Here is a 22,909-nt window from a genome sequence, read left to right on the forward strand (position 1 = left end):
TGTAAACAATCCAATAACCCCCATTCTCACTCAGAACCCAATCCAATGCCAGCTCGATCCAGAAACAAGCCCACGGGCTTTGTCAATAGCCAATTCCATTTAAACTCAGATAAGTCGATCTGTTTTCACCATGAACACAAATGGCACATCACGCCATTGCGAACAATCGCTCCACAATCGCGCAACTCTGAAAGTCGCTACCTGGAAACCGTCCTGGAGGATTGCTTAACCTGTGATGTGCTAATTGAGTCGGGCTCGACAATATCGCTAATCTCTCAAACATTGTTCAATAATCTCAAAACGTCTGTGAACCCAGCTAAACATTGGTTAAAAATGGAACGATACTACACTAAACTTCGAGGTTTCACTCAGACTACCTCGCCTCTCACAATGAAAATCATGCTGAAACTACACAAATGTATCGCTTGTTCACCCTGTGTAGGTTACCAGCCTTGACACTGAACACCTGCTACTCGGAGCAGACTTGATGAATCGTTTGGTCCCACTGATGGATTGGAAAAACAACCAATTGTGGTCACATGTAACCGTGCCGTCTCCACTGACCACACTATCTTCTCCTAACGCTGGCTGCAACACAGTCATCCACAAGGAATATCTGTCGACAGGACCCCTTGGGAAAAATACGTTTCGATACCTCTTGGTGCAGAATCTGACTCAAGCAGATATTACGATATCTCGGCACATTCAAATCAGCAAACCTGATAGACTATTCATGTCATGTTGAGGCAGCAGTCTCTGTGAGTGAGCAACTTCCCTCCTCCCTGGAGTCATGTGATACTGTAGCTGTTACGGATACAGGTATCCTGTGTTTTTGTGTGTTTCTCTCCTTCTGCCCTAATCACAGGTGTCCTGTATGTTCCTGATTGGTGGTCGTTGAGGTGTCTGCTGATTGGACCAATCAGTGAACATTCCTGTGAATTGCACCACCTGTTACGCGTTTGTTCAATCACACATCCCATTTTATAAAAACCAAACTTGTGTTTGTTGCAAGAGAGAGAGAGATTTTTTCCATATGTGAGTATGGACACTGTTGTGTCCTGTGTGTTGTGTACTCACTAAGTTGTTGGTTACCCTGTTGGTAACTTTATTAGAAACTATTTCTTTACCTGAGTGTGGATACTGTTGTGTCCTGTGTGGTGTGTACTTATTTAATTGCTGATTACCCTGTTTGGTAGCTTTGTGTGTTTCTGGGAAAAGGGGAGTTTAAGCTAGTTGCCCTTGGGCGTACATTACCCGTAGGAAGAAATCTGTCTATAAACACTAGTTAGACCTGGAGCGGACCACCCACTGTATTTTTGTATGGTAGCAGTAGCCTAGCGGTTCTTGAGGCAGGCAAGATCAGTTTAGGGGTTTTACACTATTGTTTCATTTCTTGGGTCCTGCTCAGCCCTTTTTCCCAAACCCTTACCGTGTGTTCAGAAATAAACACTTTGTGTTTGACGGTAGTTCATGGTTGTTGGGTCATTTTTGGTTCTCACTGTTCCCTGCCACACTTATAATTTACATGAATTTATGTTACGGGTCTTCCATCCACCCTAGATGTTTAGAGCCACGGGGTTCGTAACATAAAGTGGGGGCTCGTCCGGGATCCTATCTATCCCATGCTACTCATGTAAATTAGTCAGTGTCTGGTTCAGTGTTGAGCTTGGCAGCTGTAACTACCTGTTTTTTTTGTGTGTTCAGTAGTCGACGGCTCGTGTTGCTAGTAGGATGGCTACTTTTGAGTTGGAGGCATTTTTGGAAAACCCTACGTGGGAGGTTTTTGATAATTGCCGTAGAGTGGATCTACAGGCTTTGGCTGACCACTTTTCTGTACCCATACCGAGGGGTTTAGTGAAAGCAGAAGTTAGGGAAGTAGTGCTAGCGATATTGTTAAACGAGCGAGTGCTTGAGTTACCGCCGCCTGAGTCTGCTGCTCCTGTAGGGGATGTGGTTGCTGTTCCTGTAAGCCCATCAGTGTCTGAGGACGAGGCTAAGGCTCCAGCCACATTGCCCCGTTATGACCCACTCTCCCCACTGACTGACAGTGATGCCAGGATCGATGTCCGCTCGACACGGCTCCAAATGGAGGCGGAAGAGCGGGCACAAATCAGGCAAGACAAGCTGGAGATGCGTAAGCTAGAGGCAGAACAGGAGACGCGTAAGCTAGAGGCAGAACAGGAGACGCGTAAGCTAGAGGCAGAACAGGAGACGCGTAAGCTAGAGGCAGAACTGGAGACGCGTAAGATGGAAATGGAGATGCGTAAGATGGAACTGGAGGTGCGTAAAATGGAACTAGAGGCAGAAACAGCGAGGTTAGTCTCTGCTAATACTATGCCTGCTAGTGAGCCATCCTCACCAGCTGTGTCATCTGCTACGTTTGATATTAGTAGGCAGATCACCTTGGTACCTGTGTTCAGGAGTCAGAGGTTGATTCCTATTTCAGTGTGTTTGAACGTATAGCGGTAGCATTGAAATGGCCCGACGAGGTATGGTGCCTATTACTTCAGTGTAAACTAACAGGTAAAGCCCAAGAGGTTCTGGCAGCGCTACCTCTTGAAGACAGTTTGAATTATGAAGTGGTCAAAGCTACTGTTCTTCGTGCCTATGAGCTTGTTCCTGAGGCATATCGACAAAGATTTAGGTCTCATAAAAGTCTCCTACTCAGACTTATGTGGAGTTTGCTAGAGACAAAGGAAATCTGTTTGACAAATGGCACAGTGCTAGTAAAGTAACTGATTTTAACTCTCTACGGGAGTTAATCTTGTTAGAAGAGTTTAAAAATTGCTTACCCGAACGCATTGTAGTTTATCTGAACGAACAGAAAGTATCCTCACTGTCGGAAGCGTCTGTATTGGCAGACGAGTTTGTGTTGACGCATAAGAGCGTGTTTTCGGCTCGACGGAGAGCAGGGCTGCGGAGTTGCTAACTTTTAGTCCTAGTCGACCAGCAGTACATCCAGCACGCCCAAAAGATGTGCGTCACTGTTTCTATTGTCATAAGGTGGGACATATGGTTAATGATTGCTTTCTGCTAAAACGCAAACCGGGGATGCCTCAGCACGCCAGGCCGCCAACGGGTGTTGGGCTGATTCGTACGGTTGTAAGGGCCGGAATCAAGACAGAGGCCTCATAGTGAATGTGGTTTGAAAGGCCCTGTCCCAGATCACAGTTATGAACCGTTCATTTTTGAGGGGTTTGTTTCTATATCAGATGACGAAGCGTCTCAGCGTCCAGTTAGAATCCTCAGAGATACTGGTGCGGCGCAGTCGTTCATACTCGCTGATGTGTTGCCCTTGTCCAGTAATACATATTGTGGTTCCAGTGTGTTAGTACAAGGAATTGAAATGGGTTTCGTCCCAGTGCCATTGCACTTTGTGAACGTACACTCTGAGTTAGTCAGTGGATTGTTCAGAGTTGGCGTACGTCCTATGTTGCCAGTAAAAGGTGTGACATTTATAATGGGCAACGATATTGCCGGAGGAAAGGTAATACCCATATTGGAGGTATTGGATAAAAGTGACCAGTCTCTCTCCGAGGAGCTGGCACAGGGTTATCCAGATGTGTTCCCCGCTTGTGCTGTCACACGTGCTCAAGCACGACAAGTGGGTGAAGTGATAGATTTGTCAGACACGATTCTATTCAGAGAGTGTGACCCAGAGGATAGTTCGGGTGCTACCTCTGGTAAGCTGGGTGCAGTCTGACCAACAGTCCAGAGAAAGGAAGAAGGATGTGGAACTTGTTGCTGAGGCAATACAGTTACCAGTTACTCGTGAGCAGCTGATCGCTAACCAACAGGTTGACATTAGCCTGGCTAAATGTTTTTCTAGTGTTGTCTCAGAGGACGAGCTAAAGAAGAAAAAACATGGCATACTTCATTGATGGTAATCTCCTCATGCGTAAATGGACATCCCATGTTGACGCTGGCGGAGATTGGAATGCTGTTTACCAAATAGTGATTCCTACAGCCTTTCGACCAAATGTTTTATCCCTCGCTCATGATCACCAGTGGTCCGGACATCTGGGAGTCACCAAGACTTATGATCGTGTTTTGCGACATTTCTTTTGGCCTGGCTTAAAACAAGATGTGGCTCAGTTCTGTCGGACTTGCCACACCTGTCAAGTAGTTGGGAAACCGAACCAGGTTATTTCCCCCGCGCCTCTTTGTCCCATACCGGCCATAGGTGAACCATTCGAACATGTGATGGTTGATTGTGTTGGACCATTACCAAAAACAAAATCTGGTAACCAGTTTATGTTGACAATTATGTGTGTGCCACCAGGTACCCAGAGGCCATTCCTCTGCGAAGGATTACTGCTCCGGTGGTGAGTAAAGCGTTGATCAAATTCTTCTCAACTTTTGGATTACCTAAGGTGATACAAACTGATCAGGGTACGAATTTCCTTTCTAAACTTTTCAAACAAGTGTTAAAATCCTTGTCAGTTATACACCGTGTGTCAAGCGCATATCACCCAGAGTCTCAGGGTGCGCTTGAACGTTGGCATCAGACCCTGAAGTCTATGCTCCGTAAATATTGCTTGGAATCTGAGAAAGATTGGGATGAGGGAGTTCCTCTAGTGTTGTTTGCTGTCCGTGAGACAGTACAGGAATCCCTAGGGTTCAGCCCAGCTGAACTGGTGTTTGGACACACCATGAGAGGACCTATGAAAGTCCTTAAGGATCAGTTTTTGTCACAAGAGTTGTGTGTGAAAGAAAATGTGTTGGACTACGTTAGTCGCTTTCGTGAGCGCCTACATGCTGCCTGTGCTCTAGCAAAGGAAGCGCTGTCTTCCCTCACAGAAACGGATGAAACGACACTATGACACACAGGCTGTTTCTCGTTCACTGCAGCCAGGTGACCGAGTTCTTGTGTTGTTGCCTGTGCCAGGAGCGTCATTGTCAGCACGTTTCTCTGGTCCTTATGTCATTGAAAAGAAACTAACTGAAACTGACTATGTGATACAGACTCCTGATAGAAAACGCCAATCTCGTGTGTGCCACGTTAACATGTTGAAGACATACCACAACAGACCCGTCACTCAGGTAGACAGTCCAGAGAAACTGGCCGAGTCGGCTGTCTCTGTTGCTGCTACGGCTGTAGTGGGAGGTCATGTTAATGATGTGGACGGAGATGGTTTGGAGTTGCGCAATACTCAGCAGCAGTGTGCTAGATTGCCCAATTCAGAGATGCTGCTGTCTCTCCCGTCAAGCCTGATTCATTTAACGGACAGACAGTCAGATGATATTGTGAGACTATTACACAGCTTTCCATGTCTTTTTAATGATGTTCCTACATGTACAAATGTGTTAGAACATGACATTAATGTTGGAAACGCTGCACCTATCAAGCAACATCCTTATCGTGTCAACGTCGCTAAGAGAAAGATAATGAGGGGTGAGGTCGGTTATTTGCTGGAGAATAACCTGGCTATGCCAAGTTCAAGTCCTTGGAGTTCTCCGTGCATTCTGGTTCCTAAACCTGATGGGACATCCAGATTATGTACGGACTATCGGAAAGTCAATGCGGTCACAGTGCCCGACTCGTTCCCGTTACCCAGACTGGATGACTGTATTGATACTGTTGGTGCTGCTACTTATGTAACCAAATTAGATCTTCTAAAAGGTTACTGGCAGGTGCCGTTAACCCCACGTGCCTCCGACATCTCTGCATTTGTGACCCCAGATCACTTCCTACAATATGCTGTCATGGCATTTGGGATGCGGAACGCACCAGCCACTTTCCAACGCCTGGTTAACACAGTATTGGCTGGAGTTCCTAATTGTAGTGCTTACCTTGATGATCTGGTAATTTATTCAACTGAGTGGTCTGATCATGTTAACACTCTAAGGGTAGTGTGTGAACGTCTAGCAACCGCTTCTCTAACCCTGAACTTAGCAAAGTGCGAGTTTGGGAAGGCCACTGTTACTTATCTTGGTAAACAGGTCGGCCATGGTCAGGTGCGCCCTCTAGATGCCAAGGTCTCAGCTATAAACGCATTTCCCGCACCTACCACCAGAAGAGAGCTACGCCGTTTTTTAGGGATGGTTGGCTACTACCGTAGTTTCTGTAAAAATTTCTCTGCGGTAGTTGCTCCATTAACGGAGTTGCTCAGTCCGGCGAGAAAATTTGTATGGTCTGAAGATTGTTGTACTGCTTTCAACACTGTTAAAGCACTCTTGTGTAGTACTCCTGTTCTTGCTGCGCCAGATTTTGAGCGGCCGTTTAAACTGGAGGTAGATGCAAGTGCCAGAGGTGCTGGTGCTGTTCTACTGCAGCAAGACCAGAGTGGAGTGGACCATCCTGTCTGTTATTTTTCACGGAAATTTAGCAAATGTCAGACAAACTATTCCACCATTGAACAAGAAGCTCTAGCTTTGTTGTTAGCTCTGCAGTACTTTGAAGTTTATGTTGGTTCCAGTGCATTACCAGTGGTAGTGTATACTGACCATAACCCCTTAGTTTTTCTCCACCGGATGTACAACCAGAACCAACGACTTATGCGTTGGGCACTTGTCGTGCAAAATTATAATTTGGAGATCCGCCACAAAAAGGGGTTAGATAATGTGATGGCAGATGCTTTGTCTCGTGTTTGATGATCTAGGTTTTTTTTTGTTATCCTGGCAGGATGATTATTGAATTTTGGGTGTTGTGATAGTACAGTGTGTCGCAAACCATTTTGGTTTGCTCTTTTAAGGGTGGGGAGTGTTACGGATACAGGTATCCTGTGTTTTTGTGTGTTTCTCTCCTTCTGCCCTAATCACAGGTGTCCTGTATGTTCCTGATTGGTGGTCGTTGAGGTGTCTGCTGATTGGACCAATCAGTGAACATTCCTGTGAATTGCACCACCTGTTACGCGTTTGTTCAATCACACATCCCATTTTATAAAAACCAAACTTGTGTTTGTTGGAAGAGAGAGAGATTTTTTTCCATATGTGAGTATGGACACTGTTGTGTCCTGTGTGTTGTGTACTCACTAAGTTGTTGGTTACCCTGTTGGTAACTTTATTAGAAACTATTTCTTTACCTGAGTGTGGATACTGTTGTGTCCTGTGTGGTGTGTACTTATTTAATTGCTGATTACCCTGTTTTGTAGCTTTGTGTGTTTCTGGGAAAAGGGGAGTTTAAGCTAGTTGCCCTTGGGCGTACATTACCCGTAGGAAGAAATCTGTCTAAAAACACTAGTTAGACCTGAGCGGACCACCCACTGTATTTTTGTATGGTAGCAGTAGCCTAGCGGTTCTTGAGGCAGGCTAGATCAGTTTAGGGGGTTTTTACACTATTGTTTCATTTCTTGGGTCCTGCTCAGCCCTTTTTCCCAAACCCTTACCGTGTGTTCAGAAATAAACACTTTGTGTTTGACGGTAGTTCATGGTTGTTGGGTCATTTTTGGTTCTCACTGTTCCCTGCCACACTTATAATTTACATGAATTTATGTTACGGGTCTCATGTCCATCCACCCTAGATGTTTAGAGCCACGGGGTTCGTAACAGTAGCGAAGATGAACTTCTCTTGTCCTTCAGACACTTCCGCAAGCACCGCGGCCATCTCAGGAAACAAAGCATCAACGTTCAGGGTGGACTCTGCTTCCGACGATACATTTTCAGCTTTGAGGGGGACTGAAACCCCTTACAATGTAACTAACGGTGTCAGTCCCAACACTGACCCCATGACTCCAACTGGTGAAACACTGTGCAATATCACAGAAAGATATCCTCGCCTCAGTTCGCAAATACTGGAACGGTTGCCACACGTGGACGCTGTGGTGAATGGCAGGCCACGACAGCCACTGAGCGTTTTGAAGCACAAACACCAGGACATTTGGTTTAAAAGGTTACAGCCAACCTTCTAACAACGCGGCTGCTGACAACTCGTACACTAAAAAATAGAATCCTCCATTCAGGAGGAAAGTTATTAGAAGTCATGAACCATGATCACACCGCGTACGACTGGTTCAGTGCTTATAGAGTACTTCCATTGTGAGGTTAGCTCCTCCGTGGATAACATAGCTATAAATAAGACTCCTTCATACCTATCGCCACTACAAAGGTGTAAGACACATGGACTTGTAGTAAAAACACTACAGGTCTCCTTGGCATTTGGCTTGAGGTCGGCACTGTTTCAATATGCTTTGCGTTGTAGTCACAACAGACAAAGATATATAGTTAAGCAAACTTTACTAGGCATGTTGTCAACCCGCACATTCATACAGTAAGAGTCAACTGGTTTCCGTTTCCTGTGTAACATCAATATGAGTAACATTATTTTTATTTTTTTTAACAACAAAGTCAGATTCCACCTAACTTTGGATTGTAGTCCATGTCTGCAATAAACTGGAATGTGAACTGAATGTTTGTTTACTGTCTCTGACTGTCCATTAATTATTATTTTTTACCTACCCACAAAGTCTTTCAGGTGTATAGGTCTTCGGATGGCCCTACCAGACCTTGTGTGGGGAGTGTTGATTACGTCAGGAGGTGCTTGACCTGAGATGTTTGGATCTTCTTGTTAAAATGCAGCATCCACCTCTAGGTTGTGTTCAGCACCCTGCTGGGTGTCAGCTGGTGCTCTGTTTACTGGCTCTGTGCCAGGCTCCTCAACAGTGGGGAAATCCTCCTCTATTTCTCTGCTCTTCCTCAGGTGTCGCCTGTTCCTCCTGAAGACTTGTCCCTGTTCTGTCTTCACCTCATAGGACCTTTGCTCCACTGGTCTGACTACTGTGGCCCTCTGCCACCAGTGTTTCTGTCCTGTGAGTGGCTGAACTCTCACCCTGTCATCTCGTTGCAGCTCTGTGAGATCCTTAGCAGAGGTGTCGTAGGACTTTGCCTGTTTCTGCTGTCTTTCTTTGAACTTCTCCAGCTGACAGTTTGCCATCCCCGATCTCAGAAGATTTTCACTCATTATAAGTAGTGTCTTTGTACGTCTTCCCATGGGCACCATTGCAGGGCTGCTGTCTGTTCCTTGTGACAGGGTATTTCTGTGATCCAGCATGGCCAGGTATGAGTCAGCACCTGCTCTCTTTGCTTTTGCCATCAGTCTTTTGGCTGTTTTCACTGCCGATTCCACTTTCCCATTACTTTGCGGGTATCCTGGAGATGATGTTTTGTGTGTAAAGTCCCAAGCCTTGCTGAAACTTCGGAACTCATCTGAAGAGTACTGGGGACCATTGTCTGAGTAAAGGATGTCAGGTATCCCATAGCGTGCAAAGTGTGTCTTCAGTTTTCGAATGACCGTTTGACTGTGTGTTCTCCAAATGGTCCACTTCCCAGAAGTTGGAGAGATAATCAACTGTGACCATGTAGTCTCTGTCGTTGAATTGGAACAGGTCAGTCCCCATTTTTTCCCAGGGACGCTTTGGTGCTTCGTGGGGCCTCAACGTTTCTTTCTGCTGCTTCATACCCCATGCCGTGCTACATTGTGCCATGTATGTTCTCAGCTGTGCATTCATGCCTGGCCAGTAGACACACTCGCAAGCTCTTCTCAGGCATCCCTCTGTTCCTATGTGTGAGGAATGGATTCTCTGCATTATCTCTGACCTGATGGCAGTAGGCACAACGACTCACTCACCTCTGAAGATAACTCAATTTTGCACACTCAGCTCATCTCTGTTGTGAAAATAAATGGCTACTTCCAAGGGTACATGTCCTTTCACTTCAGGCCACCCCTGCAGGATCACATTTTTCAGTGTCTGGAGCTCCCGGTCCAGCTCAGTGGCTCTCTGGATGTGCTTTAGTCTCTCGCTTGACACAGGGAGGAAGCGTATCATATTGATTGATTCCACTTCGACCTCCACAGGGCCTCTGTTGTCTTGTTCTGTGAGGTACGCCCTGCTCAGGGTGTCGGCCAGAACCACATGTTTTCCCGGAACGTATCGGAGACTGACCTCATAGTTTTGGAGACACATGAGCATGCGTTGTAGTCTTTTTGGTGCGCTGAGGAGAGGCTTTGTCATGATGCTCTCTAGAGGCTTATCTGACTGCACTTCCACAGTTCGTCCATATGAGAATTGGTGGAACCTCTCCACGCCAAACACCACTGCAAGGAGCTCCTTTATCTGTGCATACCCTTTTTCAGTCTCTGTCAGGACTCTGCTGGTGTATGCTATTGGTTGTCCTCCCTGCATCAAGGCTGCTCCTAACCCACTCTCTAAAGCATCACACTGTAGTACAAGCTGCTCTGTTGGGTTGTAGCATTTCAGCACAGGGGTCTGTGCAATGGTATCCCTGATTTTATTGAAAGGCTGCTCATGTCTCTCTGACCACTCCCACAGTGAGTCCTTGTGTGTTAGCTGCCGCAGTGGCTCGCAGAGCTCTGTGGCATGGCTGCAGAACTTGGCTAGGTAGTTTACCATGCCCAGGAAGCACTGCACCCCCTGCACATCTGTAGGCCTAGGCATCTGTTTGATGGCTGTCACTTTTCCTGGGTCCACTTTCAACCCCTCTGATGTTAGCAGGTGGCCAATGTAGGGCACTTCCTTCAGCCTGAGCTGCAGCTTCTCCGGATTCAGCTTGATATTGAGCTTCCTGCATCTGTCCAGGAGCACTTTCAGGTTTTTGTCGTGGTCCAGAGTCGCCGCTTCATCGTTGTCTCCTTCTCCCACAATCAGGATGTCATCTGCTATGATTTGGACTCCTGGAAGACCTTCCATTGCCTGGTTCAACTTCCTCTGAAAGATCTCTGGGGCTGGACTGATTCCCATTGGCATGCACAGCCACCTGTAGCGTCCCATGGGAGTAGAGAACGTGGTGAGATAGCTGGATTCCTCCTCCAGTTCCACATGCCAAAATCCATTTTTTACATCACAAAACAGAGAAGACGCATGCTCTGTTCAGATCTGGCAGCACATCTTCAATAGTGGGAAGTGGGTAATGGCTCCTCTTGAGCGCCTTGTTGAGAGGTTTCGGATCAATGCACACTTTTAGTTTTCCAGACGGTTTCTTCACTACGATCAGGCTGCTAATCCAATCTGTGCTTTTTTCAACTGCTTTTGTCATCCTTCTTTTCTCTGGACCACTGAGCTCCTCTGAGTGGTTTATATAGTGCTACTGGCACTCTTCTCTTTGGCAGCTGGACGGGCTCCACTCGCTCATCCACTTCCAGCTTCAGTTTGCCGGGTAAGCATCCATCTCCCCGGAATACCAATGGGGCGGCGCGCAATTAGTCCAGGATCCTGTTGTTTTCGATGGCCAGGATGTTGTGATGCTGCACAGTAATCAACTCCATTGCCTGGATAGCCTTACTGCCTAGAATGGGCCTGTGCACATTCTTGTTGACTACGATGAACTCAACTCGGTAGGTTTTCTTATTGCGTGGATTGATCACTCTACGTGTGCACTTCCCCAGTGGCGTCAGAGTACTCTTGTTATACATCACCAATACCTGACTGCAGAGCTCTAGGTGACTGGCTTTTATGAGGTTTGCAGGGATAACATTACAACTAGCACCACAATCTAGCTGAAATCTGACTGACGTTTTGTTGACCAGCATGGTTGCAAAGAGAGCTGCATTGGGGTCTGTGGTTTTCTCCTGCACCACGTTGATGCTCTCTGACTTTGGCCCTAGTGTGATGCAGAGAACATCCTCACCGCTCTCTGAGTCAGCTAGCGCATTTTCCATTGCCAGGACTCTGTTTCTCTTGCTGATCCCTGCACTTTTGCGAACCGTAGAGAAGTGATTGTTTTTCCCACAGGATTTACATTTTTGTCCATATGCAGGGCATTTTTCCTTTTTTCTCTCATGTGTCCGTCCACAGTATCTGCATTGTATAATGCTCTGTCCCTCTGTAGGGTCTCCTCTCCCTCTCGGTATATCTTTCTGTGTGACTGCTTGCACTGCTACAGGGCCCTGCACATGTATGACTTTAGCTCTCTGTCTGGACAGTTCTGCAGCTCTTCCAATCTGTATGCATTTCTCTAAACTGAGATCAGTCTCTCTGAGTAAGTGTGGGTCACATGTGCCACACACAATCCTGTCCCTGATAAGAGAGTCTGTGATTACTCCAAAGTTGCAGGTGGCCACTGGAGTCCTCAATTCAGTGAGATATTTGTCTAAACTCTCATCTTGGCCCTGACTTCGCATGAAAAAAATTATATCTCTCAATTGTTTCATTTTTCTTGGGATCACAAAATGCATCCAGTGCTGCAATTACTTCCTCAACAGAGAGATTGTCTTTTGTACTGCCCACACAGTCTCACAAATATCTCTGCCTTTTTCCCCAATGAGATAATACAGTAGCTTCACTTTGTAATCCTCAGGTTCTCTCATTGTAAGAGCCATGTACAAATTGAATTCCTCTTTCCATCTTTTCCAGGTCAGTGCTAAATTACAATCATCAAAGTCTATTTTTCCCGGAGGTTTCAGTGCACTTTCCATGGCAATTTATTCGTAGAATGGAACGGTAGCTACTCACAAATCTGTTCTTCTCCAATAGCCAGCTAGCTATTGCATACAATAGGTTGCTTAACTACAAAGATATGTAGTTAAGCAAACTTTACTTGGCATGTTGTCAACCCGCACATTCATACAGTAAGTGGTACAACTGGTTTCCGTTTCCTGGGTAACATCAATATGAGTAACATCAATATTGCTACAGGCACCAATTCTTACTGACACACGGTCATTGACATGAAAATTATCTGATGACATCAGACTCACTCTGCCCAGGTTGCAGCCTACCAGGATACTTGTTTTTTTTGCCTTTGGCATGTGCGCTTGTGCAAGCATAAACGCACAACGGAACATTTAATGAGGATTTACACTAGGATCACTTAACGGTCCGAGCAAAATACCAGTCTTGGTAAAGCGGTAAATAGACCCTGAAGCCCTTTGACTCTACAGCTACATTAGTCACCAGTTTCTCCCCAGAGGTTCATAGGTCATCCCTGTACTGTCTGAAGCTAGTGCCTTACAGCTGTAGCCTTATCATTTAGTTATCAACTTAGGATAGTGCCCTAAGCAACACACCACTAAGTAGGATCGTCCTAGAGATTAAATTAGACAAAATGCCATGTTGGAGTCATTTAGCTAAGATCGTGGACGTATATAGAATAGAGTCCAATTAGATCAGGGGTGTCAAACGTCCGGCCCGCGGGCCAGATCAGGCCCGCAAACGGGTTTAATCCGGCCCGCGAGATGATTTTGAAAAAAATATAAACACTTTTTTTTTTTGTAAAGTATAAAAATGCGCTGCAATTTTTCAATAAAATAAACTGCTGTTCCAATTGCGTCCACTGGATGGCGCAATAGCAATTGTGTTAAGCAAGCAAACTGTTTATACCGGGGCAGAGCAAGTAGGTCAAGCACGTGCAGCCAATGAGCTACTTTGTTTTGCCCGCGATATTTATTACGGCTTCTACTTTTAACATTATGTGCTTTGGCACCCTCATTGCCCCAATATGTCTCTGTCAAAAAAGAGAAAAGTGGACGCAGAGTGCAGAGTGTTCCAAGAAAAATGGTCATCCTATTTATTCACGGAATTGAATGGGATAGCTGTATGTTTGGTGTGTTCAGAGCATGTTGCAGTGCTGAAAGAATATAACCTTCGTCGCCACTATGTGAGTCTTCATGCCGACAAATATGACAACTTTCAAGGACAGCGGAGATGAGAGAAGGTGAATGAACTGTTGGCGGGTCTGAAGAAACAGCAGTCTGTGTTTACTCACAGCCGAGACATCAGTGACGCTGCAGTGAAAGCTAGCTACCTCATTGCTAATGAAATCGCAGTGGCTTCAAAACCATTTAGTGAGGGTGAATTTGTAAAAACATGCATGATGAAGGCAGCGGAGATTGTGTGCCCTGAAAAGCGGCAGGCTTTTGCGAATATCAGCCTGACAAGAAACACAGTTGCAGACAGGATTTCTGATCTTTCAGTGGATTTGGACAGCCAGTTGAAGCAAAAAGTAAAGTCATTTATTGCGTTTTCGGTTGCAATTGATGAAAGCACGGACATTACAGATGTTGCACAACTGGCCATTTTTCCATCCGCGGAGTTGATGACACATTGACCATCACCGAGGAGTTCGTGGAGTTGGTGCCGATGACAGATACAACGACAGCAGCTGATATTTTTACCGCACTCGTCGGCGCGCTGGACAGGGTCGGAGTGGACTGGTCCCGCGCTGTCAGCCTGGCTACAGATGGTGCGCCCTCAATGATCGGGAAAAAAGCAGGCGTTGTGACAAAGTTCAGAGAGAAAGTGCAATCTGCAAATGGAGGATGTGATTTTTTGACTTTTCACTGTATTTTGCACCAGGAGGCTTTGTGTTGCAAGTCATTAAAGATGGATAACGTCATGAAGGTGGTCATCCAAACTGTTAATGGTCCAAACTGTGGTCCTCTGTAGCTCAATATATATTAGAGCACGGCGCTTGTAACGCCAGGGTAGTGGGTTCGATCCCTGGGACCACCCATACACAAAAATGTATGCACGCATGACTGTAAGTCGCTTTGGATAAAAGCGTCTGCTAAATGGCATATTATTATTATTATTAATTTCATCCGATCCAGAAGCCTGAATCACCGTCAGTTTGACAGCCTTCTCAGAGAGAAAGACCACATCTATGGCCTGCCATACCACACTGAGGTAAGATGGTTAAGCCGAGGTGCTGTGCTGAGGCGTTTCTTTGATTTACGAGAAAAAATTGAACAGTTCATGGAAGAAAAGGTCAAACCAGTGTTAGAATTTCATTCCGCAGAATGGATGCAGGACCTTGCATTTATGGTGGATGTTACAGAGCACCTGAATAACTTGAACAAACAGCTGCAAGGGCGCAACAAAGTTGTCACGCAGTATTATGACAGCATACGTTCTTTCAAGTTGAAGCTGTCAATGTGGGAGACGCAACTTGCCGGTGGTGATGCAGCTCACTTCCCCTGTCTGAAAAATGTGTGCGCGACCCAACATGTGGCAGACATGAAGCGGTTCAAAGATAAAATAACGGGACTGTTACGGGAGTTTGAGCAACGCTTTCAGATTTATGTTTATATGTTTTTATGTTGATGTGCTATTGTTTTTAATTGTTTTTATCTTATTTGTATATTTAACCTATTCTTGACTGTGGTTCTTGCACTTGTTTGGGGAACAGGATTTCATTATTTTTATCTACATTTCTGCCTGAGAAATGACACCCTGATATAGTTCTGTGATCTGTGAAACAGTTCTGTTAATCACTGAGGCATTGTGTGTTTGTGTGTTCTTTTTCTTTAGAATTTTCAAATAAACTTGACGTGTTTTATGATTAATAGTGATGTTGTTCTTGTACTATTTTGGACACACTGTCCTCAGGCTCCAGCTTTATGTTGTATGTTGATCGTATTAAAACAAAGAAAACAATCTGAAGTTGTTGTTTTTAAGTTATATATACCATGATTTTTCCGGTCCGGCCCACTTGGGAATAGATTTTCCTCCATGTGGCCCCTGAGCTAAAATGAGTTTGACACCCCTGAATTAGATGATTAAGGTGTGGTAACTATTTTTGTTTGTATTGTTATTCTTTTAATATTTTATTTTTTCATTTTCTTTGCCACTTAGGAAGTGATACTGCCACAAACAAGTTCCCCATACAACCACCAGAAAGTGCCACAACGCCGCTCATTTGGGGAAGAAATGTAATGTATTGTGTGAGTGTTGTGCGTTATTAACGTCTACCTAAGTTACTGCCTAGATCCACCAGCCTGGACAACCGGACGACGGGTCCGTAACGACGATCCGCAACCAGGACATCCCATGGCCATTCTTGTGGTGGTCTGCAGCTTCAAAAATCCTACAATGGTTAAACCACCAGAGGGGGACAATTACGACGATCCACAACCAGGACATCCCGTGGTCATTCTTGTGGTGGGTTGCAACTTGCAGAATCCTTCCAAGATTGAACCCACCAGAGGGGGACTGTCATGACTGTCCACGAGAATCCAAATAGGTCAGATCAGGTTTGTAATGAATAACTTCAATCAGACCCCCCCTCTCATGTAGAGGGGGAAGGAAACAACTAGTGGAGATTAACAGCTCACGCCCGGTCGTAAATCAACAAAGAAGGCCAGGCTCTCCCTCTCCAGATCCAAAGGAATAACTGTTTCAACAGACTTTTTCCCGCTGAAACTAACACGTTCAAAAGTGAATACTGGAACAATATTTTGAACATAGAACGTGGGGAATGGTCAGAGGCAATCTATAGAAACTGATGTCATTTTGTGATGTCATTAAAATTGTTATAAAGGAAATACTGTAACTTGGAAAGTATACCCACTACATGTATGAAGTGTCCATCCTATACGTTGTGCATGTAATATGAAAAATGATGCAAGTATTTTTGTTAAGAGAGGGATGTGATTTAATAAGCTATAAGAGATAATTGTTTTCCATGAACTTTGCACAGTAAGTAGTCACCGCCCAAAGTGAGGTCAGAAAGCGTATCAGCCTGACGGAACCGCCCCTTTTCAAGCAGAGTGTATAAAAGATGGGTAAATAAATTAACATACCAGACCAGAAAACGTGAAAGCGGCAGCTACACATTTAAAATGGTTGGAACTTTCAATCTCAACAGGAGGTGAAGAAAATAAACTCACCTCCCAGACAATCACTGGTACGGCTGATTAGCTGTCCTAAGTAAGGACTCTTCAAAAGCGAATTTAAGTAGGACAAACTGCTACTCTGCTCAAACCATCTTTTTACGCTACTCTCACCCCCCACTGGGGAACCATCGATACGGCTGGCTAGCCTATCTTCAAAGAAGCAACCTCCAGAGCGATGGGAAGGAAAATCAATTCTGTAGTTCTGTTCAGGACTACATGACAAGTCATTGGAGACCGGACAACTACGAAGAAGGACATTGTGAACCATTTTGGACAAGAAGAGCCTTACAAGCATGCCGCGAAAAGGCCCAACCCCTTTCCAAGGCTGCATTTCACGTAAATACATTCATGATTTCTTACTCAAAGCGGGCGGCGGTTCATGTGCCAAGTATATGGGTACTGTAGGTGAGAGTAGTTTCTGAATGTTTTCAACGTATTAAGTGTCTCTCTCTCTCGCTCTCTTCTTTAACTAGCAGCCATGTTGTCGTCAGTCAATAACCGGTGTATGTTTATCCTGTGTTGCCATTTAATTAGCTAGTAAATAAATAATTTAACCAATTTGTGTAGTACTGAATCATAAGTAAGGCTCAGGTTTTTGCAGATGCCAAGAGGTTACAACTGTTCAGAATGATGATATGATACGAGGTTATGATTAATAAGTTGACTGTTTATAGATGTGATAGGTAAAGACCTTTTAGAGTTTAATTCGGGAGATGGTAACTCTTTAAAGAACCACTCGTGGTGCCCCAAATCCTAATGAGTTAATTTAAATCAGGTAACAATTAAACATAGTGAGTTAGAGAAATAACAGTCTTCAGATTAATGTTAAAAGTCAAGTCACAACAATTGCATACTACATAAGGCTTGGAAAGGGAACATTGTAACATACACTAACAAAGCCTCACCAAAGCATTTAACAGGGTGGTATGTTCGGCTCCTGGGGGGTGAGGGGTGCGGGACATTTGGTCAGCAAGGTAACGTGAGCCATACAGAGAGTCGGAGGGGCTCGGCTGCTCAAACGCCTCATTACCATCAAAGAAGACCAACTGCAACGTCACCTGTGACTTCTGCCAGAGAGAAACAATTATTCAGGGGATGGGGTGGTAGATCTTCTTGTAATATAACATACAGTATATGCTTAGAAAAAAAAGTTATTGGTCGAATAATATGTGACTACCATTCAATATCCTTTCAAATGCATTGCTTCTGCTGCCAACATGGGAGATGACAGGTGAGTGTTAATGATGTCTGGGCTCCAACCCATCAATGTCTGCACAGTTTAAATTGGAAATAAATGTATGAATAATTAATGTGTGAGCATGGGTCAAACTCTAGATATATAAATAGTCTGACATCTCAGGAGAGAGGCAAACTCTTCAGAGGGTAGCCCACCCACACACTTTTATCAGTTTTCCTACACTTTCTGCAAATCCAACATTTTATATTCCCAGTGCTACGGGGAATTAAAAAGGATCTGTCAAGTCATCACTTTCATCCTTGCCCTCTAAAGCATACCTTTGCCCTACAGTAACAGAGCAGACACAGTATTTACCTGTTCTTTTAGCACTTTCAGGTGGACGTCCAGTGCAGTCACCAGCTCCAGTATCATGGCACAGGGGACGGCCGCATCGCTGGCCCCTAGGAACCTCCTGAGAGGACCGTCTGGGGTTTTGGAAGCTGGGGGCATGGCCTTGGAGTCGTAGTGGCAGGCCAGCAGCAGACGACGCGGGGCCGAGGGGTCCAGGACTGCTAGCAGGTTGGAGAAGGTGATTAGTCCCTTTGGGGTAGCAGAGTTAAAGGAGTCGACCTCCAATGACCAACCCGCTGACAGGAACTCTAGATGGCTGTAGATGTGCTGTGGCAACCACAGAAAAACAGTGTGATTTTAATTTCAGTAAACAAAGTGTTAATTGTTAGAATAACAGAGATGAAGAGATAACAGTTCCACTGTAATTACAGACGTTCTACCCTGATGTCTCTTGCTGGAGTCAATAGAGTTCCTAACCTCACGCACCCTACGGCTGCCCCTGGTACCTGGCAGTCTCTCTACCAGGATGGGCCTCAGGAGAGAGTACCACAGCCTCCCCGAATTTACCTGGCCCACCAGGCGCTTGATCTGGGCCACAGTGGACCTACGGGGGTTATGGGTCAACTGCAGAAGGGGAGGACAGCAGGAGAGAGGAGGCAGTTGCAGTATCTTTTTCACATATGCATTTTGAAAACTGTCTGTCACCTTGCAGAAAATATTGTTTATTATTGAGCAATCAAAGATCTGACTTGAGGTTAATTTTCTGCCATCAGTGAAGTGTATCAATATAGATGCTATTATAGCATCTATAGTTGAACAGAGGTTTAAGTATTCCTGCTGGCTGGGGCACCTAGGCTGTAGCAAGATAGCATTACCTAAAAAGTAGGCTTCTCCTTTAGGCTTAGTGCAATATTGGAAAACAGGAGGCTACAATACACAATAAACAATACAGTATATATCACCTACCTTGTCTCTTATTAGGTCTGGCACACGAAATTGTATGTTATCGCCCATATGAATACTGTCATCATCATCGCTTTTATCATTACTCGATAAATAAAATCCAAGTGTCAGAGCCATAGCCAGCATTCCGCATAGGCATACGAGAAGCACCCGAACTCGGGACATCCGGAGCCGGTTGCAGCGTCCCAGGAGCAGCTCCGTGCCCGTAGCAGATCGGTGCCTCCGGATGGTTCTCATGACTTGAAGTACCGGTAGATTCACACAACAGTACAGTCTGGTACAGAGCCTCTCTCAACTGTGTGCGTTACAGTGCGTATGACTCCAGGCTAGTGTATGGCAATGGAGACGAACCCGCATATTAAATATCACACAAAAAACAATACGCCACCTTCCATGACTGATTCACTGTTTATGTAATTAATGAGGCCACTGGCTGCTTAGACTCGAGCCCAGCGTGAGCAAATAAACACGAAAAGTGTATGACATCTATTATTTCATTTGACACAATCTCAACAGGATAGGCTAGAATTCAACAACAACATACAGGCTACTTTCCCTGAACCGAGCACTTGCGCAGTCATGTTGCGACATACATGCAGCGGCGATTCTATCAAATTAAATCTACCAACGTTGTGACGAGCACTGAGTATACGAAGAGGCTGACGCAGGAATGAACAAGGTCAAGGTTTACTTAGCAATGACAAAGAACAAGTAAACGACACGACGCTAAACAATCACACACAACATCATCCTGAACAGTCCAGGGCTAAATAGGGGTGCTGATGAGATGATGAGGTGCAGGTGCGCTGGAGGTGATTAGAGTGCTTTGGGTTTCCATTCCGGTGTTGCCGAGGTGGTGCGTTCAGACCAGTGGCTCAGTAGACCGGCGAATCAGAGCGCCGGAGGGGAGCAACGGGAGGAGACGTGACACACGTCCACACTAGTCGCATATTGACTCCCCCATATCATTCACATGGCTCCATTTTTGCACCCCGAGGTTCCGTGTCTGCGGTTGGTACAACTGTGGTGGCTATCTGGTGTATTCAGGCAGACAAGTTCAGCGTCTGCTTGCTCCGACCTGTACCTGCTGCGAAAATTGTTGTGCGCGAAAAGCATTCAGGAGTATAGGCTTGCTATCAATTTATGGAGGGAAAAAAATTGATTGGAAAAGTTGCGTAGGGTATTTGGAATACATTCTGAAATGACAACAGGCTAGATTTAAACAAATAAAATACCTGCACATTAGCCCCCAAAATCTATATTTATATGTGTATTGTGACTCCCGAGTGACGCAGTGGTCTAAGGCACTGCATCGCAGTGCTAGCTGTGTCACTAGAGATCCTGGTTCGAGTCCAGGCTCTGTCGCAGCCGGCCGCGACCGGGAGACCCATGGGCGGCGCACAATTGGTCCAGCGTCGTCCAAGGTAGGGGAGAGTTTGGCCGGCAGGGATGTGGGTTCGTTTCCCACGGGGGGCCAGTATGAAAAAAAGAAAATAACCTTTTATGCATTCACTAACTGTAAGTCGCTCTGGATAAGAGCGTCTGCTAAATGACTAAAGTGTAAATGTATTCTTTTACCAATATCTGTATAATTGTACATTGTTGAATGAATGAATAAATGATAGAACCAAACCATCGATTGGTTGATCAAGTTGGCTACATTTCTGCATGGTAACGTTCAAATCCAATAGATTTCTTAAAAATCTTAGAACGTTCAATGTACTCGCTAGGAAAGGTCTGTGTCTAGCCTAGTGCATGTCTTTGCCTGAATACAGTACGGTTACATTATGTGGGTGGGTGTTTCTGTGTGTGATGTCTCTCTAATCTATTTTCAGAAGGAGACTGGTCCACATGCTGCGCTATTTTGACTTTCTTCAGAGTATGATCCAGACCCTGAAGTGCCGCTTGCCCCCCCACTGCATCCCCAAGCAAGAACCCGACACAGGTACCACCCCACCCAAGCATCAAGACAAGTACAGACTACGTACTTGAGTTTCATATCAATGCATTTACACTGTGTGTGTGCATGCACAGGGTCTGAGAGTGAAGAGAACACCCCTTCTGACCCCTGTACCCCCCCTCACACTCTAAAGGCCAAGCGCAAGCATGTCTGCAGTCGTTCCCGCAAGAGACCTGCCCTCACCTCAGGTACCAGCCCCACACATCTCCCCATGACATTATGTTAAACACAGTCAAAGACTATTGTGAAGTGAGGAGAGTAGTTCTGTTAATTACATCAAATATGATTACAAACTAGTTTTGTGTGTAATAACCAGAATGTTGCGTTTCTGTTTGCTTTTCTCAGATGTTAAGGCAGAGCTTCAGATGAAAAGAAGGAGATTGTACAAAGCTGTAGCCAATGGAAAAATAGTTGACCTAGAGGAGAAGGGTGTGTCTGTCCCCATGTGGGGAGTGCATTCTGATTGGTCAGAGCTCCAGTCTAGTTATAGCCATGGGGTGTGGCCTGTGTATGACAGCCACTCCCAGCCAAGTTCCCTGGATTCAGGCTTCAGCCTCAATCAGCTGCTTCCCCTGATCACGCCTCTGGAGGGTGAGTAAGACTGGAGGGTCCTCAGAGGTTACAGGGCTATACAGGACAGGTGTGTTTAGGACAAATGTACCTGAGTCAATGCCTCTCTCTATGTCTTCCCCAGGGAGCTGTGGGACTCTGTGGACTCCATCTCCAACACAGGGAGGCCACTGCTCTGTCTGTGAGGACCGCACCGGCAGCGAGAGCAGCCCAGGGAGCGGAGTCCCCGACACTCCAACTACTGGGTAGGTTTACATCCCTGTAGCCGGTGGCATTCATGCCTGTCTTTTATAGTATAACTTAGTATATTATTATTGCATGTGTTTTCAACCCATATGTGTGTGTTTAGGCCAGGATCACTTTTCCTGAAGGACCGCATGCTTGGGGTCATCCCACCCATGGGAAGGAAAAGGGAGCCCTTCCTCAGCCCTGCTGCTACACCCCAATGCCCCACCCTGCTCCCCCTGCTGCCTCAGTTTAGGAAGGGAGACAGTCTGAACCTCAGCCCCTCCCTCCTCACGTCCCCTGCCTGGGGCCTCAGCCACTGCCTGCTGCCTGAGGGCCAGGAGGAGCTCCACGGTAACACTCCTTTTAATATCACACGCTCAATATTAAGATGCTTGAACCTTGTCCTTAGTGACCAGGAAGTTGCTGCTTTATGTTATTGGGTACATATGAGACCCTACCTGCCATTGAAGTGTATTTGAAGTGTCTGACTTCAAATATATTAAGGGAAGCTCGCTGTAGTGTGCAGTCTACCAAGCAGTGCAGTCTGTAAAAGCTGGCTTTAACTCAATTGGAAGGATTCCATCAGATTTTAATCATCTACAGTTCCTGGTGCAAGAGAGAGTGAAACATAGCCAAGAGCCAACACACACTCACAGCCCTTCATCTTTTTACAGTGCTGTTCGAGAATGTTTGGGTCAACCCTAAAACGACCCACACGAAAATGTCCCGCCTGCCCCATCGACTCGGTAAGCCTCACAGAATCATGTTTTCACAACACAAATGTTTTTTTATTTTGTTATCTTTTTTATTTTATTTTAGGGGGTAGATCAGCTTTAATATTGCAGATAGATTGTAACTTCCATCAACTGCATCACTTCCAATCCCCCATATGTTTTTTCTCCCCGCAAATATATATATATACACATACAGACATATATACATATACACATACATATACACTGCTCAAAAAAATAAAGGGAACACTTAAACAACACATCCTAGATCTGAATGAATGAAATAATCTTATTAAATACTTTTTTCTTTGCATAGTTGAATGTGCTGACAACAAAATCACACAAAATTTATCAATGGA

General features: G+C 45.3%; 1 protein-coding gene and 1 long non-coding RNA gene across 2 annotated transcripts in view; one reads left to right on the forward strand and one right to left on the reverse strand.

Moving 5' to 3' along the window:
- Positions 1-12,244, forward strand: part of LOC121573701 — a 24,258-nt gene extending 12,014 nt beyond the window's left edge. The window contains exons 2-3 of the long non-coding RNA XR_006002086.2: positions 11,863-11,868; positions 11,936-12,244. This is a non-coding gene — a long non-coding RNA (uncharacterized LOC121573701). The remainder of the gene's footprint in view (positions 1-11,862; positions 11,869-11,935) is intronic.
- The window catches only part of qpctlb (glutaminyl-peptide cyclotransferase-like b), a 26,911-nt gene extending 7,075 nt beyond the window's left edge, over positions 1-19,836 (reverse strand). The window contains exons 1-4 of the mRNA XM_041885869.2: positions 19,062-19,836; positions 18,573-18,719; positions 18,120-18,422; positions 17,473-17,634 (exon numbers count right to left, since the gene is read on the reverse strand). Of these exons, the coding sequence (XP_041741803.1) occupies positions 17,473-17,634; positions 18,120-18,422; positions 18,573-18,719; positions 19,062-19,295 (846 nt within the window). The 5' untranslated portion in view covers positions 19,296-19,836. The remainder of the gene's footprint in view (positions 1-17,472; positions 17,635-18,119; positions 18,423-18,572; positions 18,720-19,061) is intronic.
- Positions 19,837-22,909: the final 3,073 nt, after the last annotated feature.

This window comes from Coregonus clupeaformis, chromosome 9 (genome assembly GCF_020615455.1).
Source record: "Coregonus clupeaformis isolate EN_2021a chromosome 9, ASM2061545v1, whole genome shotgun sequence".
Taxonomy (NCBI): domain Eukaryota; kingdom Metazoa; phylum Chordata; class Actinopteri; order Salmoniformes; family Salmonidae; genus Coregonus; species Coregonus clupeaformis.